Source organism: Esox lucius, chromosome 14 (genome assembly GCF_011004845.1).
Source record: "Esox lucius isolate fEsoLuc1 chromosome 14, fEsoLuc1.pri, whole genome shotgun sequence".
Classification (NCBI taxonomy): Eukaryota; Metazoa; Chordata; class Actinopteri; order Esociformes; family Esocidae; genus Esox; species Esox lucius.
The window spans coordinates 32,987,797-33,005,841 of NC_047582.1; the positions used below are offsets into that span (position 1 = coordinate 32,987,797).

Below are 18,045 nucleotides of genomic sequence, written 5' to 3' on the forward strand. Positions count from 1 at the left end.
GCCGTATATAAGCACAAGATCTGTTAATGATCTGTATGCTGTTATTCACAAGACAGAATCCTGTACTGTACATCTGTATATAAAGTACATGTTGAGAAACTTTTTTTTTTTTAATCCTCAATTGACATTTTAATTTCTTTTAGCTGGAGAAAAGGAACAAAATATATCTGTGAAATGCTTAATATACTTGGAAAAATCCATCTCTCACCTTGTTGAATGAAACAAAGTACTCAAATATGAAAATGTTTCATTGTTTTTATTGGTTACACAGGCATAGGCAAAAAAAGGACAAAACATTTAGCAAAATCAGAGTTTTAATTTGTAGTTTTTTTTAGGGGGGGGGGGGGGTTGACCAGAAGAAAAACGAGAAAAGACCCGTCTACAGGCGTTACATTTCATATTTATTTGAAGTCCACAACATCCATCACAGTTGACTCTGGGCCCACGTTCAGAAATTGAGGATCATCATTGATGACTCGATGCTTTTCCCATAACAGACCTGCTTGTCAAAGTGCCACAGGAATAAACTCCACTGCTGTCTGTGAACAGTATTATCTTATTGTGACTGTACAGGCACGAGCGCAACACAACTGACTTGGTAATGTACAGTAACCACCAATAATATAAGGACAGGAAATTACACCGTAATCTTTGCCAGCTTTACTGGGACAAGGGCTCCGCATCCTGTCAGTCACGGCTGGTTGTAAAACATTTCATATACGTTCTCTTGCTTAGCTTGAAATCCCGTCGGGAGTTTGGAAGCATGAACATCTCAGTATTTGCCCAAACCCCTAACTTCCTCTCTTCCCCTGGGTGCCGTTTGGATTTCAAGGTTTTCTTTTTCTCTGCAGCCGAGCAAAATGAGATGCAGTGGCGACATCCTCTGGTCAGGGAAGACTTGGGACACTGGCAGAGGTAGATGAGTGACACTGACCAAGGCAACGTTGCGAAAAGCCGGAGACATCTGACGGCTGGGTGAACTAAGCATACATGGTCAACTGGAGCCACTATGAGGACAGGAAAGGCGATAAGAGAGGAGCAGGGCCAGTTAATGGAGTGAACAGCCTGTGAGCGTGGATGTCACTGACATTTATGGTACAGCTGTCTACTGGTTCTTACCTCGAGGACATTGAGCTGGATTATTCCATCTCTATTTTTGTCAAAGGCATGGAAAGTCCCTGGAAGAAGGCCCAATACAGGTCAGGTGATGCCTACACATTTATACATTTATTTCACTAAAATCAATGCTTGTTTGTGAGTTCTGGTGGAATCGCAGAGGTAGAATCCAAATTATGTATTAAGGCAGGCCCCATTAATTGCTTCCACTAGAAGGGGTTGAAAAGGATTGCTCTATGTGAATTTGGAAACCGCCAGCCAATCCTTTCAGGGTCAACCAATCACAAAGATGTTTGGGTCCCCCTGCTCAGATGTTGCATATGACAACCAATGGTTTCATGCCACGTCATCGACTGTCACTGAAATTGACTGCTATAATATAGGAGCTGGTTAGTCTGTCCTTAAAAATATCTATCCAGGCTTTGTGAGATCGGTCAGCAACATCTGAGCACAGGAACACACCTGAAAATCTCCCCGTTCAAAAAGAAGACACTGTGAGGAGACGCCGGGATGACTGTGCCGTGTTCTCCGTGGCTGGAACGAATCAACACCAGGGCGTACTTACTGAACATGCCCTCGAGTCTGACGAAGCAGCAGATGAAGCTGTCGAAGTCGATGTTGAGGTGCTCGTCAGCGTAGCGCATGGTGATAATGTCATACAGCTGGTTGTTCAGACGGAACCCTGTGTGGAATTGTTGGGGGGAAAAAGGTTACACAAGATCGGTTCCGACTTGCTGATACCTTTACACAACTGACCGAGCCAAGCTGGTGTTCTTCACTGGCCTGGCAGATCCTACATTTTGACCGTGCTGAAGGGACCGCGTGAAATGAAAACATAAACGTCAGCACTTCATGTACAGGTGCTGGTCAAAAAATTTGAATATCCTCAAAAAGTTGATTTATTTCAGTTACTCCATTCAAAAAGTGAAACTTGTATAATGTTTACATTCATTCCACGTGTTTATTTCTTTTTATTTTGATGATTACAACTGACAACTAATGAAAACCCAAATTCAATATCTCAGAAAATTTAAGACACCTGGTGCCACACTCTTATCAGCTAATTAACCCAAAACACCTGCAAAGGCCTTTAAATGGTCTCTCAGTCTAGTTCTGTAGGCAACACAATCATGGGGAAGATTGCTGACTTGACAGCTGTCCAAAAGACGACCATTGACACCTTGCACAAGGAGGGCAAAACACAAAAGGTCATAGCTAAAGAGGCTGGCTGTTCATAGAGCTATGTGTCCAAGCACATTAATAGAGAGGCGAAGGGAAGGAAAAGATGTGGTAGAAAAAAAGTGTACAAGCAATAGGGATAACCGCACCCTGGAGAGGATTGTGAAACAAAACCCATTCAAAAATGTGGGGGAGATACACAAAGAGTGGACTGCAGTTGGAGTCAGTGCTTCAAGAACCACCACGCACAGACATATGCAAGACATGGGTTTCAGCTGTCGCATTCTTTGTGTCAAGCCACTCTTGAACAAGACACAGCGTCAGAAGCGTCTCACCTGGGCAAAAGACAAAAAGGACTGGACTGCTGCTGAGTTATGTTCTCTGATGAAAGTACATTTTGCATTTCCTTTGGAAATCAAGGTCCCAGAGTCTGGAGGAAGAGAGGAGAGGCACAGAATCCACGTTGCTTGAAGTCCAGTGTAAAGTTTCCACAGTCAGTGATGGTTTGGGTTGCCATGTCATCTGCTGGTGTTGGTCCACTGTGTTTTCTGAGATCCAAGGTCAACACAGCCATCTACCAGGAAGTTATAGAGCACTTCATGCTTCCTGCTGCTGACCAACTTTATGGAGATGCAGATTTCATTTTCCAACAGGATTTGGCACCTGCACACAGTGCCAAAGCTACCAGTAGCTTGTTTAAGGACAATGGTATCCCTGTTCTTAATTGGCCAGCAAACTCGCCTGACCTTTACCCTATAGAAAATCTATGGGGTATTGTGAAGAGGAAGATACGCCAGACCCAACAATGCAGAAGAGCTGAAGGCCACTATCAGAGCAACCTGGGCTCTCATAACACCTGAGCAGTGCCACAGACTGATCGACTCCATGCCACGCCGCATTGCTGCAGTAATTCAGGCAAAAGGAGCCCCAACTAAGTATTGAGTGCTGTACATGCTCATACTTATCAGTTGGCCAACATTTCTAAAAATATATTTTTTTTGTATTGGTCTTAAGTAATATTCAAATTTTCTGAGATAGTGAATTTGGGATTTTCATTTGTTGTCAGTTATAATCATCACAATTAAAATAATTAAACATTTGAAATATATCAGTCTGTGTAATGAATGAATATAATATACAAGTTTCACTTTTTGAATGGAATGACTGAAATAAACTTTTTGATGATATTCAAATTTTATGACCAGCACCTGTAAACCATTTGGGTCAGGGAGTCTTATCCTGTAATTGCAATCGCGGTCAAAGATGACTCGACGTCCATTTACCTGGGACACAACCTTTTTGAATGTTGAGGCGGTAAAGAAATATAGGTCAAACCAACCTGCCTGTCTGACGTGTAAAATAAGGACACCCGCCAGCGCTAAACCAGGGGAACATATCTGGCGACCTAACGGCCTTGCTGAGACTAAACTGGGAAACCATGGACCTCACCTGCATCATTGACAGCGTTCCTCATCTCAAAGCTGCTGATGGAGTTGGACTTGTCTTTGTCGTACTTCTTGAAGATTACCTGCATAGAGGACAGCAAAAATTCTGTTTTATTGTCTGTTGGCAGTGATGCATGCTGGTCACTATACCTCAGGTCCGTAGTGTTTGACCACACAGTCCCTAATGCTTGAGCCCCAGCTGAGTGCCAAGTCATCAGTGACCACAATAAAGAACGGTGTGTTACGGTATTTTACAAACCTAATGGCCTTAATACTTCAAGTTATAGGTTCTAGACCTCGTTTGTAACAGCTTTGACACTGTTTCAAAGAGACATTTGTACCGCTGGCAACTATGTCACTAAAGATTGAGGCGAAGTCAGTCAAGTACCGGGTCTTGAAAATCATCAGTGAAGTCGAGCCCTAGATGAGAGTACTCCAACTCAGTGTGTAGATGAGGACAATGGCGGGAATCCAAATGTCCACTTTAAGTCAGTTTGTTTTACAGTCATTGCAATATGAGACAGAAGGATATTCCTACCTGCCATGCTTTGATCTTGTTCCAAAGGTGTTTGAACTCCTGCAGGTTTAGTTTCCCTGAGCCGTCCGTCTGACGAGATGTTAGGGCACGAACACCAGGTAATATCTTTTTACCTTGCCAGGTAAGTTCACTCAGAGCACATCATTTACAGCAACAACCTAGTTGCAATTAGACTAACTTGGCTAGCTCAGGGACAGCACAACATATTTTTTCATTGTGGCAGGCCCAGACGTCTGATCTAGCAACCAATCTGTTAATCTAGCTGCCTTTCCAATTGAGGGTGTTAATGTGAGAAAAAATGTGTGTGTAATTATACAGTATAGAACCAGTACAAAGTGCTTCCAAATGTTGTTTCAACTTCTGCTTTAACTACTGTGACTAGATCTTAATCTGACTTGTGGGCTCTGTGTTTACAAATACACTGCTCCAAAAAATTCAGGTCTCGATGAACGAAATATATTAATGTTCAAGATCTTTACTGTACATTGTGTATTTTTTTTTAGAACAAAATGACAAAACGATCAGTGGAAACCAAAATCACCAACCAACTTTGGGCTGGGGGGGGGGGGGTCTCCTCCCAGACCAGGATCAGGGCATCAGTGAGCTCCTGGACAATCTGTGGCTACTTTGTGGCATTGGCTGCACTGATACATAACATCCGAGAAGATCTCAATTGGATTCAGGTCTGGGGAATGTGAGGGCCAGTCAGTGGCATCAATGCCTTCGTCATCCAGGAACAGCCTACACAGTCTGGGCACATGAGGCCCACTGCACCAGCGTAAGGTCTGACGATGGGTTGATGCCCTTCTACGGCCCTGTCCAGCTCTCCTCGTGTAACGGCCCGTCTCCTGGTATCTCCTTCATGCTCTTGAGACTGTATTAGGAGACAGCAAATCTTCTTGTCACAGCACATATGGATGTGCCATCCTGGAGGTGCTGGACTGCCTGTGCAACCTGAATGGGCTGTAGGTACTGCCTCATGCTTCCAGTAGTGAAAAGGACACAAGCAAAATGCAAAACTAGAGAAGAATCAGTCAGGAAGGATAAGGAGAGAACAATTGTCTGTGGCCACCACCTGCAAAACCATTCCCTTTTTCAGGGTTGTCTTGCTGTTGCCTCTCCAGTAAACCTGTTGCCTCTTTCATTTGCACCAAAACAGGTGACATTGATTCACAACAGCTAATGCTTCCAAACTGGACTGATCGATATCCCTGAAGTTTAATTGACTTGGTGTTATACTGTGATGATTACCTGTTCCCTTCATTTTTTTAAGCAGTGTATATGAAACCGAATTAGCAAACAGAAGTAGTCTCTGAAACATTCAAAAACAGTTTCCAGGGTTTAAACAAATGAAAGGATACGTCCATCAGAGCGATCATACTCCGACAACTCTCTAAGCTGAAGCCCTCCGTCTTCAGTTCACTATCTGCAGAGAATAATGTCATTAATCATCACCAACTGCCTCTTAGTGACCTGGGCACTGGAGGAACATGCCCCATGAACATGTAGGAATGACGACAGCACTGTGTCACTGTGCACTCACGTTTCTCCAGAACACGTTTCATAACCACCTTCAGCTCATTCGCACAGATCTCCAGATCCTGGAGAGATCGACAGGCAGATCACCTTTGAGCGGTGTGCTTGAACACCCCTTACAATTGTTTTGTCCTCATTGGCCAAAATCCCACCCGACCACAAAAGTATGACTGAGAGAATGTTTTTATTTTAAGCAATTTGGGTTAACTGCCTTTCTCAGGGAAATAACATGACATTTTTCAGCTTGGTGCTTGAAACCGTTACAGGCCCAACACTCTTGACCGCTAGACCATCTTGTCATCTCAAAATGTCTGCTACCCAACATTTCCACCTCTATTCATTCCAGCGCTTACCTCCCCAGAAATCTGTTGGAAAATGGCCCTGAACATTTTGTGTTCTTCGCTCTCCTCTGGTTCCGGGATCTTTGTCTAATAGGGAAAGAAAGACGGGAAACTTTTAGAAAGATGTGTGGGACTGAATGCCTGGTGTTAACAGGTTTTAGGCTGGTAAAAAAAAAAAAGAAGCCAATATACAGAGACCACCGCAACTTCTTTCCTTTCCAGAAAACTCAAAAAGGAAGGTTTTGAGTGAGGAACAGAAGGGTTAAAATTAAGAGACCACTGCAAATGGAACGTTTCTGTTCCCCCACTCTAAACATTCCTTTTCAACTTTTTTGGAAAGGAAAGAAAACAGAGCTGTATATCCCAGCATGCATTACGAAAAGCCATGCTCATTTTTATTGAATAGTGGACATCCATGGACCGATGGCAGGAGTCAAACAATGCCCAAGTGTCTCTAAATACTTTCCACTACAGATTGTTAGAGCATCCACAAGCAAGGACGCACAAATGGTATTGTACGTGGGTCTTCCTATAAATTTAGATAAATACAAGAACATTTATTTTTAAACATACCATACATTCCTGATGTACCCAATGTGATGCATTGGCCATTTTATATATAGACAAACCAATATCCACAGGAACCAAATAACTGGATAAAGTAAGACGGGAATTCGTAGCCCTGAGAACAGGTGCAGGCGGGCCGTCAGTGACCATGTGGAGCTGACTTTGGATCAGTCTCTGGTGTCAACCCTTGGTCAGGCTGAGGGATAGATCAGGTCTCAGCCCAGTCAATGGGTCTGTATAATGTTAGGGTCAGAGGTTATATCATGTGCGTGGTTAAATGGGTGTTGGCAAAATGGTGCAATATATCATAAGGGGAAATTGACACTTCACTTTGCTTGTATACTAACACACACACACACACACGTCTGTCTTGGCCAATTCTGACAGACACATGCTTTAGCAATAGGGTTCCCCGAAAACACCTTCTCCCCTTTGCCTTTCTTCTTGTCAACCTCAATGTCGTCTTGCTCAAGTTCCTTGTTGGCATTCGCTCTGTCTGAGACATACACAATGGGCTGGGGGGGGGGGGGGGGGGGGTTGAAGTTGACCAGGGTTAAAGGGCAGAGTTTGGTGGGAGTAGGGAAGTGTGACACAAAGAGGGGCACAGACGATTGGTGGTAATGTGAAAAACCGTTACAGATGAAGAATAGAAAAAGGAAATTACCTTAAGGTCATTGGATGAAGCCCCGACATCCCATTAGCCTGATTGCCTATCTGTTTGTATTGCATTGTCTATTTTTGTTATAGTGACAAACATATCAGGAACCAGGCTAACACCCAGATGGCTTTAAGCCAACCAATGACATGTAAAAGGACACTAGTGTCAAGTAGTAAAATAGGATGCTGTGTAAAACCAGTGTCTCCAGTGTCTCAAACTAAAGAAACTATGCATATTACCTTTGCTTTCTTTTTCTTGTTTTTGCCTTGCTGTTGGCAGGAGGCAGAAAGTGAAAAGACACATTGGAATACATGTTAACGGAAATGTAAAATGAAAGTTAATTCATTAAAACCTGTTAAAAAAATTGTGACAGAGAGAGACAGGGACAGACATAGACAGACAGGAGATGTGCACAGGTAAAGTGTGAAGAGTCCATTACTGACCTCTATTTGTTCCAACCTAATGTTGCTTTCTGTTTCCCTAAAGGAGAACAAACAGATGTTTCTCGCTATAAGATGGTATTGTCACTGCCTTGACTAGGATACATCACCACACAGACTCTCACTCACTCTCACGTACTCTCTCCCACCCTCTAAACACTCATACACACCCACTCACTCCTTAACCTCCATCATCTGGTCACTCACTCTGAGGTGTTGTTCTTCTCCGAGAACACCCTGAGGATGAACTCTCCCTCCTCGTGCGGTTCAAAGGTCGAAGGGATGATCACATATTCCCCGGGGGGCAGGCTGAAGCGCTCGCTGACCTCCCGCAGGTTGATGTAAGACTTGCATTTGACCTTGGAGGCATTGTAGAGGAAGAAGTCTTTCTGCAGGTGCTGCTCACTTCCAATCATCTGTGGAGGGATGTGGAGAATAAAGGATGTGAGGGATGTGGATGGTAGAGGATATGAGGGATGTGAAGCATGTGAGGGATGTGGAGGATAGAGGATGTGTAGCATGTGATGGATGTGGAGCATGTGATGGATGTGGAGGATAGAGGACATGTGGATGTGGAACATGAGACGTATGTGGAGCATGTGAGGGATGTGGACGATAGAGAACATGTGGATGTGGAACATGAGACGTATGCGGAGCATGTGAGGGATGTGGAGGATAGAGTATATGAGGAATGTGAAGAATAAAGGATATGTGGATGTGGAGCATGTGAGGGATGTGGAGGATAGAGCATGTGAGGGATGTGGAGGATAGAGGATGATGTTTAGGGATGAGGAGGATGTCGAGGGATACGGATGATGTCGAGGAATGTCAAGGATGTTGAGGGATGAGGATGATGTGGGGGGATGAGGAGAACGTTTAGGGATGTGGAGGGATAAGGAGGATGAAGAGGGATGTGGAGGGATAAGGAGGATGAAGAGGGATGTGGAGGGATAAGGAGGATGAGGAGGGATGAGGAGGATGTAGAGGATAGAAGATGAGGGGGACAGGAGCTGCGGAGAGGGGATGGAGGATGACGAAAACAGATTAAGGGGGATAAAGGTATGAATGTATTAAAGGTTCTGATAAAATGTGTTATCTGTCCTGTGTATTCTTGTGTTCTGTGAAGGCTGTTGCATAACTAAATTGACAAGTAACACTAAGACACACACAGCTTCAAAATTATGCCCTTTGACCCCAAGTGACTACTGGGACAACTCTGACATCAACACGCCAAGGATCTCATCTCTGGCCAGCACACGTACCTCCTTGGGCACCTGAGGACGAGAACACCAACAACCAATGAGAAATCAGGACCTGCACTGGTCGGCATGACAACTCGTATGTACAGAAAATGTAACCAATGACACTTCTGGCCAGCTTAAGACACTTTAGCCCAGCTTAACCCTTGTGCGCCCCTCAAATTTACTGCCCTCTGGACACCTTCGTGGACAAAAATGTACACGTACAATAAACTGATTTCAAATATTTATACATATTTTTTTTAAGCTTTTTGTTTCAAAATATCTCTTAAACAACTTGAAACCTGCTTAAAACAACCAAACAATCAATAATTTTCAGGATTTTAACCCTTTAAATGCCAGTGATTGTTTGAATTACCTCATTATTTATTACAACAAATCATCATAAATAGTAGGGGCATGGGGCTTTGGTGGTGATTAGAGTCTTGGATGTGTCAAAGATTAGCAACAAAATTTATTTGATTGCATTAGTATATTTTATGTAGTGCCAGATACTCCCTCTGGATACCTTGGTGGACAAAAATGTCCCATTGACTTCCATTCAAAAAAATTTTTTTTATCTCACTGCCATTAGAGTATAAAACTTAATGTAAGCATTTAATTTTGAAGAGATGTAGTGATATTTGAAATTTTGACTGTATTCCACCACACGCAAATGCACGCGCACACATGCGCGCACACACGCGCAAACACCAAATTCTTGTATTTTAAATATTTAAAGTTTTGGTGTGCACACGTGTGTGTGCGCACGCGCGCGTGCAGGTGTTTGCGCGCGCATGTGTGTGTGTGGTGGAATACAGTAAACATTTCAAATATCACTACTTTTCTTCTAAATGAAATGCTTACATTACAGAATGGATGGTTTTATACTGTAATGGCAGTGAGTTAAAAAATATTTTTTTTAATGGAAGTCAGTGGGACATTTTTGTCCACGAAGGTGTCAAAAAGGTGCAAAATTCATACAAAAATGTACTAAAAATAAGAGTTCTGCCAAAAAATCATGCCCCTAGCTGCAACACAGACAAAATGATCCCCAAATCAAAAAAAAAGAATGGAGAAAAATGTACAAAAATTCCAGAGGGGCGCACAAGGGTTAAGACACTTTAGCCCAGTTTAAAACCCTTCAGGCCAGCTTGGACAAATAGCAGGAATCAGGCACCTGACTGAGGTACCTGAAACCCACATAAAACATTCCCTAATCCAGGACAGTTCAACAAGTGACTGTCCCAAGAAAACAGGCTTCCATTTTCATGCTTACAAATTCCTATCCAAGAACGTAACCAAGCAACCACATTACACAGAATTTTTTGAGACTCAAATATGACCAATTTCTATTTCAAGTGACAGAGTAGCTCCTAAACATTATTTCCTGACCCGGGGGGTCATGTTCAGTCAGTCACACAGTAGTAACACATTTTCAAATGGTGCTGTACCAACACTGAACGGGTTGACCGGCGAGTGCAGCCCCACCTCGTAGATGGAAAAGCCAATGGTGTAGAGCTTGGCGCCCTTGATCCGGTCCCGCCTCCGCCCCTTCTGCATCAGTGCCACTACAAATGTACACGCCACATGTGCGGGGTCATGGGGGTCGTCATCCTCCTCGTAGAGACGCAGACGGTACTGTGGGTTGGTCCAGAAGGTGTCTGTAGGAAACACGCCACAGCGCTGGTCAGGCTCGTCTTTTCCAGGTTACTTCATTGACTTAATTGAAAGGGGACCTAACCCGACTCCCATGCCAGGTTTGGTTTCAGGGGGTAAAGAGGTCGAAGCCCGTATATATGATGGTCATAAATCTGCTTGTGAAGAGTACATCTACTTTGCGCACGCCAGCTCGAAACAAAGTGGGGGGGGGGTGATGTGAGCAGGTGTATTGGGCGCTACGACTTCGACATGCTAGGAATGTGACGGCATGTGTAGAGATTTCTCCCTTGATTAAACTCACAGCCAGAACAAGGAGTCACCAGAGCACAATGAGGCGAAGCAAACCAATTCCATTACAAACCCACCCCAAACGTGTTGGGTGCTGGCCAATTGCATCTTACCCCTGGGCCAAGTCGGATTCAAACCTTGTCCTCCCAATGACACAGCTAACTGAGGGGCAGTGGGTTTAGTGGGTTCATCGCAAAGTTTGTTTACCAACCACATGCCTTTGACACCTACAGTCTGCTACCTGGGAAATTCCTGCACCCCCCGGCGGAGCTGCCCCGAACCCAGCGGCCCTCGTGGACGGCCACAGTCCAGCTGTGAGGCACATCGTCCAAGAGTGTGTCCGGAGTCAGGTTACAGATCTCCAGCTTGGTGAAGTTCTTCTTGAAGTCCTCAAAGGACATCCTATCGAGAAAACGGTGTAGAATATAAACCTGTATGTCACACGTATATATATAAACATGTATATACAGCACAGGTATGACTTCACATTTTACTGTTCCATTTGCGTAGGTATACAGTTAGCAGTAAAGCAATACGAAATCTGGGGAGTTTGTGGTCTATTGGCCAAGTGCCACACTCCCTTGTGCCTTATTTGTTAAAATACTTTCACCCAACCCTTTGAGATAAAGACATGTGATATTGACAGGTTTAAGAGGGCTCCAGACACTCACCAAAACTCACTCTCCTCAATTGTCTGATTCTTCAGCCTGTTGTTGTCCGATGAAGAGATGGTAGACCAGTCCTTAGACCTGAGGGGAGGAAATGGTAAAAAGCTTTTTAGATACAGCTCCTACTCTTTGGATTGTTTAATGTGCAGCATCTGCCGCACAGCTGGTTACCACCAGGGACAAATTCATCCGATTGATTTGATCATACAGCTGATAGTTTAATGAGTCGATTCACCGAGTTGTTTGAACGGCTTCGGCTAAACTCACTTCGCACTCCACGGGCCTTTCCACAGCACTATACCCCAGGGGTTCCGCATTTGAACAAGCCGGATCTTGGTCTTCTTGGTAACCTTCACCTTGTCACACTAAGAAAGACGCCCCCCCCCCCCCGACCCCCGTTAGCTGTGCATAGCATGTCTTGCCCCTCACATGAACTTGTCCGTTATTTTGAGTGCAAAGAATGGATTAAATAGACAGTAAGATTAAATTGATTGAGGCGTTTTTGTGACAATAATCGCTGAAATTAATATATTGTAATGTTCACGTCGCGGCTCCGCGAAGAAACTTTGTACCTCCTCCAGTCCGGTGATGGAGTAGGCGTGGCCCCGGACCAGCCCGCTCGACGTTTCAGTCTCAAAGTGACTCGGCAGCAGGGCCTGCAAGACACACGACAGACAGCCTCAGAGGCCAGTGGCGGATCTGGGAGAGCCAGGGGTTCGAACCCCGGGTCAATCACAGCAGAGCACACGAGGGCCAGCCCCGGGGTTCCGAACCCTGCTCGGTCACACTGGCAAACGAAAAAGCCCATTGACTCACGTCTATGGAGCAGCCCATCAAGGAGCCTCTCTCCAGAGCTTTCTTCATGATGCTGTAGAGCTCCTTGGGAGCCTCAGACAGCTCGAAGAACTCTGTCACGCCCCCTGTGAAGTCCACCATGGCCTCCAGCGTGTTGCCGCCTTTCAGGGCCTCGTAGGAGCCGTGCAACCTGGACACAACGCAGAACACACCCAATTTGGTCTCACAATTACCATTTCAAATCTGAAACTCGTATTACAGGAGATGGTGGAAAACGCAGAATGTGTGTATTCACCTTGGCGACCTTTCACTGGCTAGGTTGTGTAGGGTTTTGTTTTTGTGGTTGTCATTATCGATGTGAATTGTTTGTGGTCCGTGCTGATGTTGTCGTTGTTACTTTGCCCCTTCCCCCTTTTCCATGGCTTTGCACGTGTGAAAACAATTTGCCTGGTGTTCGGCCACCATCCCTTACACTTACTTGGCGTAGGCCTTCTCCAGCAGGGCACTCCAGAACTCGTTCCTCCGGAAAGACTTGGTGAACACCAGCTGGTTGTTGAACGTGGGGATGCGGTCGTCCACCACCACGTCCTCCCATTCCCCGTACCTCCAGAACTGACGGCACGGCGGGTGACCAGATGGAGTGAGAGCAGGTTTGTGTTGGTTTTTGAGAAAACGATAAGGAAAACCTTTCTAACTGAATCAAACCCCCCCCCCCCCCACCCACCCCCCACACCACCACCACCACACACACATATACTTTTTTAAATAAAATAATTCGGATCCACTTAGAGGATAGAATGGATCCCATGGGATTCCGACCTTGCCCATACCTGGAAATGGAAAATACCAGCATAGTTCTCTGTAAAACTCTGGTCTTCAGGTATAACTCGGTACAGCAGCTTCTCATTCAGTGTCAGACAGGCAATAGCAGCCAGTAGCCAGCAATCACCTGCAGGAAACAACAAAATAAATGCAACCCTCAAAGCGCCACTGGGATCAATATTTACACGAAGGGGTCTCATCTTCAACCACAATCAGTCCATATGGCCGATGTACATATGTAGCAGCATGGCTAAAACGGGACCCCCATAGTCCCTTACAACATCTTAAGTAAGCCTATCCACTAGCGTGACACTTCTGTATTTATTTAGTTAACGATGGTAGCTTAATACGACTGCCCCTGTGCGTTTGCACTTTGTAGGCAGCCATTTAGCAGATGTCACGGAAGAAGTGTTTCCGTTCAACAGTTTGCGCGTGGACACAATCAACCAAGCCGATGTCAGTATGTAGTAGGCTAGTTGGGTTACCACTGTGGCGGCAGTTTGCTCCTCTGCACAGCTTTCAGTACCATGAAATATGAACGGGTATCATGATAGAGGGTTTTAGTAAAATATTAGTATGGAACCCATGCTGTTTTGATGCCAGACCACTCCGCTACTAAGTACTTTCTGATCTCGATCTAACTCTCTTCAAACATGAGAGCTTCTTGGTTGCATTCCCAGCTGTCTGAGCCTCTCAAAACGTTGTCTGCACTCTCCCCCATTCCTTACGGTGCCATGAACCCGATCTGTGCCGTCGACAATCACCTGTCTAACTGTCACTCTCTCGCGTGCCCGTGTGGTGCGACTCAGCAAACCTGACCGCAGACTTAACATCTGCACAGTAATCTAGACATTATCAGTAAGCGGCTACTAGCAGGTCTTTCCTATAGTTAAGGTACGTGGACCTACCCAGATCTCCTTGACAGATGTCTGTCCTTCGGGCTCCATCTATGATGAACTGGGGATTGTCACAGATTTCCTACCAGGTTGCAACAACAAACCAACAAAAAATAAAAACAGATGATAATATTGCAATTTGGTTTATATTGACATAGCACATTTCTGGCATAGATGTTTTGGCCCCGCTGAAATTATCTGGAAGCCTGCTTCAGTGGCACATAAAAAGGACTCAAAACTAAAGCCCGCTTCTAGTATTTTCATCCTAGGTCTTGCAGGACACATTTGAGCTATGGTGTTGTTGAACGTCAGACAGGGATGATCCGTGAGATAGGAGACACAAATATCTATAATGCATCATATTACCAACATTATGGAAACAAGTGAGCCACATGGTGGAATGGGTACAGTAATTAAGAGGTATATTCAATTGTACCAATATCCCATAGAGATAATCAGGACATCTTACCTAGCCATTAAACCCAAAATCTAAACAAAGTAATGTAGGTTTTCATTCAGGTGTTAGTTAATGCACAGTGGAGGGGGATAGGAGCGGATGCAAGAGGCCCACCACACTCACCTTTAACACAACGTACGTCATTCTGATTAGGGAAAGTATCACAGGGAAGAAACTGGTGACAGTTGACATTGAACCAAGTCACTTGCAGCTATTTTAAGGTCGAAAGCATGACGCAATGGCCGCGGTAAGAGTAACCAAACATTGAACTCGTCATGTAGAAAACATGTATAAACGCGCTACCGTTAGTCACTCTGGGTAAGAGTGTTGGCCAGTCTACTTAAAGATGTTTGCTTTTGTATTATGTTAAGTATTATGTTAAATGTTTTATTTCAAGTATCCAATGTAAAGCTCACAATTAACATGTGCTCATGTGCACAGTATGATTTTGGCTTGCTTGCTCAGTAATTTCATGCCGGGAATAACATTTGGAAAAGCCCTGCAGTTGTGTGGTCAATTATAATGGAGAATGTTCACAACAAACGAGTACATTGCACTTGCGGATGTCACGAACAAGCAATAACCGGGAAACGCTTTGTCTTTGTTTAGAAAATGGACATTCATATGGTGTAGTTTTCGATGTAGGCAGTAGGAAAGGAATATACTCTTTTGGGTTGTCAAAGTTTGGTCGGTTGCTTTTCTCTTCCTGGATTAAAGGAAATAATTTACAGCCATGAATGAGACATGCGACCTAGTGAACTATGCCATCAAAGCATGTCACATTTGTCAGTCCCGGGCTCAACCTTCTCCATTTCTGTGTCACATGAACTGTGTTGGGTCCAAACGGATGAAATACATGCATGGTCGGATCAGACATTTGTACTTTTGGGATAATTCCATTGGTTGCCTGGACACATTTGGACGTGACGTGTTTGCAGTTGGGGGTCACGTAGTCTTTCATGGAAGCAGGTGTTAAAGCGGTGCTGGAGGAGGTTGTTAAAGTGGTAGAGTTTCATGGCTCTGTCACAACTCAAAGGGGAAGAGTCAGCAAATTGACACATACTTGGATCCAATCCATGAGGATCAGTGTCATTTCTCCATACATGGATTTCCAGGAGGTTTATTGTATGCGACCGGGGCATTTGGTAGAAATATGTATTTTGTTTGGATGTAGGTTGGATATACAGTTTGAACAAACTTCCCTAAGCCATCAACTTTGTCTTAGGATCTTCATTCAACAAAACCCATTTGTAGTAAGGATAGGATAGTGGAAATAAAATATAGTTTTATAGTTTCACTTTTGTTTTATGAGTTAGATCGCAATAAAAGACAATTGTAAGGTTCAAAAATTCGACAACCTTTCCCCAAATCACGAAGTGGAAAAATCAGGAAATTAGGAATTCCTCCAACCATGATTTCTGGAAAACCAGGGCATCTGACAACAACTTAATTTAAGTTTGTGAACTAGGACTAGATGTGCATCAGGTTGGATTGTGTGTAAGATCAACCACTTCCCTTCACCACGCCTCTTTAGCTCCTCCCTCATACCATGTCATGCCCCCGGGATTTACAGGAAGGGAAACCTCACACCCCTGAATTAGACCTAGGACAAATGTTGACCCTTGGGCTTTAAAAATAACTTCACCACATTTGCGTCAGTTTTTCATGGCCAAGGTTATAAATCCACCAAAGTTCCCGCAATCTGTAATCATTTTCATTATTAACATGTGATGTCATGCTACAGATTATAGCTTATTAATTACAAGGTTCCATAGCTATATAAACATATTATACATTGTGTTTTATAGAGCTTGTTGGATGTTATGTATCACTATGCAGGACATTTTCAATTGAATGGCCGTTATTGTGGGATCATTACAAGATGACCATAAGACTGTGCAACAGGTCTTGAGCGTAACAACAGCATTGCATTAAAACACAGGTCCTGCCAGTCAGAGAGTCTTGTAACAGTACCCTGCCTCACAAGGTGACTGCGATATCCCAGACCTCCACCTGATCTCCGTGGCCGCAGGCTTGCCTGGCACTGAACTCCGGGTGTCAGACCCATGGCGTGCCTGGCAGTGTGGTTGGTGAGGCCCACCTGTTGCAGAGTCAAAGCTGCCTGCGATTCTAGAATGCAGAGATCTACAGATATGCGGCCACAGACGTGCAGCAGAATCTCTCTGGCATGTCATCAAGTCATACACTAGGAAGTGGTATGACGGCATGATTATTGAAGGTAAGAGGGAGAGATTTGAGGCATAATATCTTATGACAAATTGAGAGCTTTTTTTCATCCTTAATGTTTATTTACTTGTCTACAGCCTTCGGGCCTTTATCCTCTTAGTCTATTGCATTTCCCCTGGAGCTGGCGTGGTGAAATTGCATGGCAGGTTCCAGCCCCAGCCTAAATTGAGCTCAAATCAGATGCATTGCACAACAACATTTCTTAGAGAATGAACATTTGTGTTTTTAGCTGAATGTAACTGTCTAGTTTTTCAATTTGTTATACTGCATTTATTTATTTTTGTTAGTTTTTAGTCAGTTACTTTTAATCCACTAAACAATTTTATAACGTTTTGCCAGCTCTGAAAAGATCTTCTTTCTCAAAATACAGGTACAGTTCTAACCTTGAGCCAAGGCATGCTTTGCCCTTGCTAGTGGGAAAACAGATTGCACTCACTTTTGGGCGCTTCCATTCAAAATCAATAGGAAATTTGTTGCTGTACCAAAGAGAGGAATCGTTTGCAGGAAACAGAGGGTCTTCAAACAGGACATTCTTTGATACGTATTTGTCTCGCAATTCCAAGAAGTTCTTCAGGCGCTTGGCATCTTTGACAGCCTCATTTCTGCTCAAAATGGCTGAGTAGATATTGTTGGGTGTGTAAGGGGAGTCAGTCTCAGGTGATGCTTCAGTTTCCAAGGCCAGCTTCACGGGCGTGTCCTCAACAATGGCCATTTTGGCTGTCCCCGAATCAGTCTGGGCTGCCCCCTTTGGTAAAGCTGTTTCAGGCATTACTCAAAAGTTCAAACTGATGTAAATTAGAAATTCTTCAGACTTTCTGTGGCGGAACACGCACTTGCAAAACAGTCCTTATTAACTTCCCGTTTACTATCTTTCTCACTCTCTGTTCCTCCATGTGCTGAGGGAACGTGCAATATCAAACACTCCCAGCAACCCACACTGATAAACACACACAGACCCTTTTGCTTTTGCCTTTCTATAAATAGACCCCTTGAAGAGAGGGGAGGTGGCCCCCATAAAAAGGACTACATCTCTGATTATCGATGTAGGTCTACGATTCACTAGTTGGGAAATGGTTGCTTGGGGACTGCAGGCTGGGCTGGGACACATAATTTATTGACATATTCAATAACCATCATCCTATCGTTGGTGTT

The 18,045-nt window shown here is 44.2% G+C and overlaps 1 protein-coding gene across 3 annotated transcripts; it reads right to left on the bottom strand.

The window, feature by feature from the left end:
* Positions 1 to 339: 339 nt before the first annotated feature.
* Positions 340 to 17,829, bottom strand: capn3b (calpain 3b). Of its 3 annotated transcripts, XM_010878433.3 has the most exons (23): positions 17,330 to 17,829; positions 14,202 to 14,271; positions 13,302 to 13,420; positions 12,950 to 13,083; positions 12,493 to 12,661; positions 12,249 to 12,332; positions 11,944 to 12,041; positions 11,680 to 11,757; positions 11,250 to 11,410; positions 10,550 to 10,722; positions 9,083 to 9,094; positions 8,028 to 8,236; positions 7,824 to 7,860; positions 7,620 to 7,649; positions 7,145 to 7,237; positions 6,168 to 6,242; positions 5,822 to 5,879; positions 5,640 to 5,704; positions 4,279 to 4,347; positions 3,745 to 3,823; positions 1,682 to 1,798; positions 1,120 to 1,178; positions 340 to 1,007 (listed from the first exon to the last, which is right to left on the bottom strand). In XM_010878433.3, the coding sequence occupies exons 1-23, from the start codon at positions 17,660 to 17,662 to the stop codon at positions 981 to 983; spliced, it is 2,349 nt and encodes a 782-aa protein (XP_010876735.2). In that variant the 5' UTR covers positions 17,663 to 17,829; the 3' UTR covers positions 340 to 980. The 3 variants fall into 3 exon arrangements, with proteins under 3 accessions (XP_010876735.2, XP_010876737.2, XP_010876738.2); XM_010878435.3 differs by lacking the exon at positions 7,145 to 7,237; XM_010878436.3 differs by lacking the exons at positions 7,145 to 7,237; positions 7,620 to 7,649.
* Positions 17,830 to 18,045: the final 216 nt, after the last annotated feature.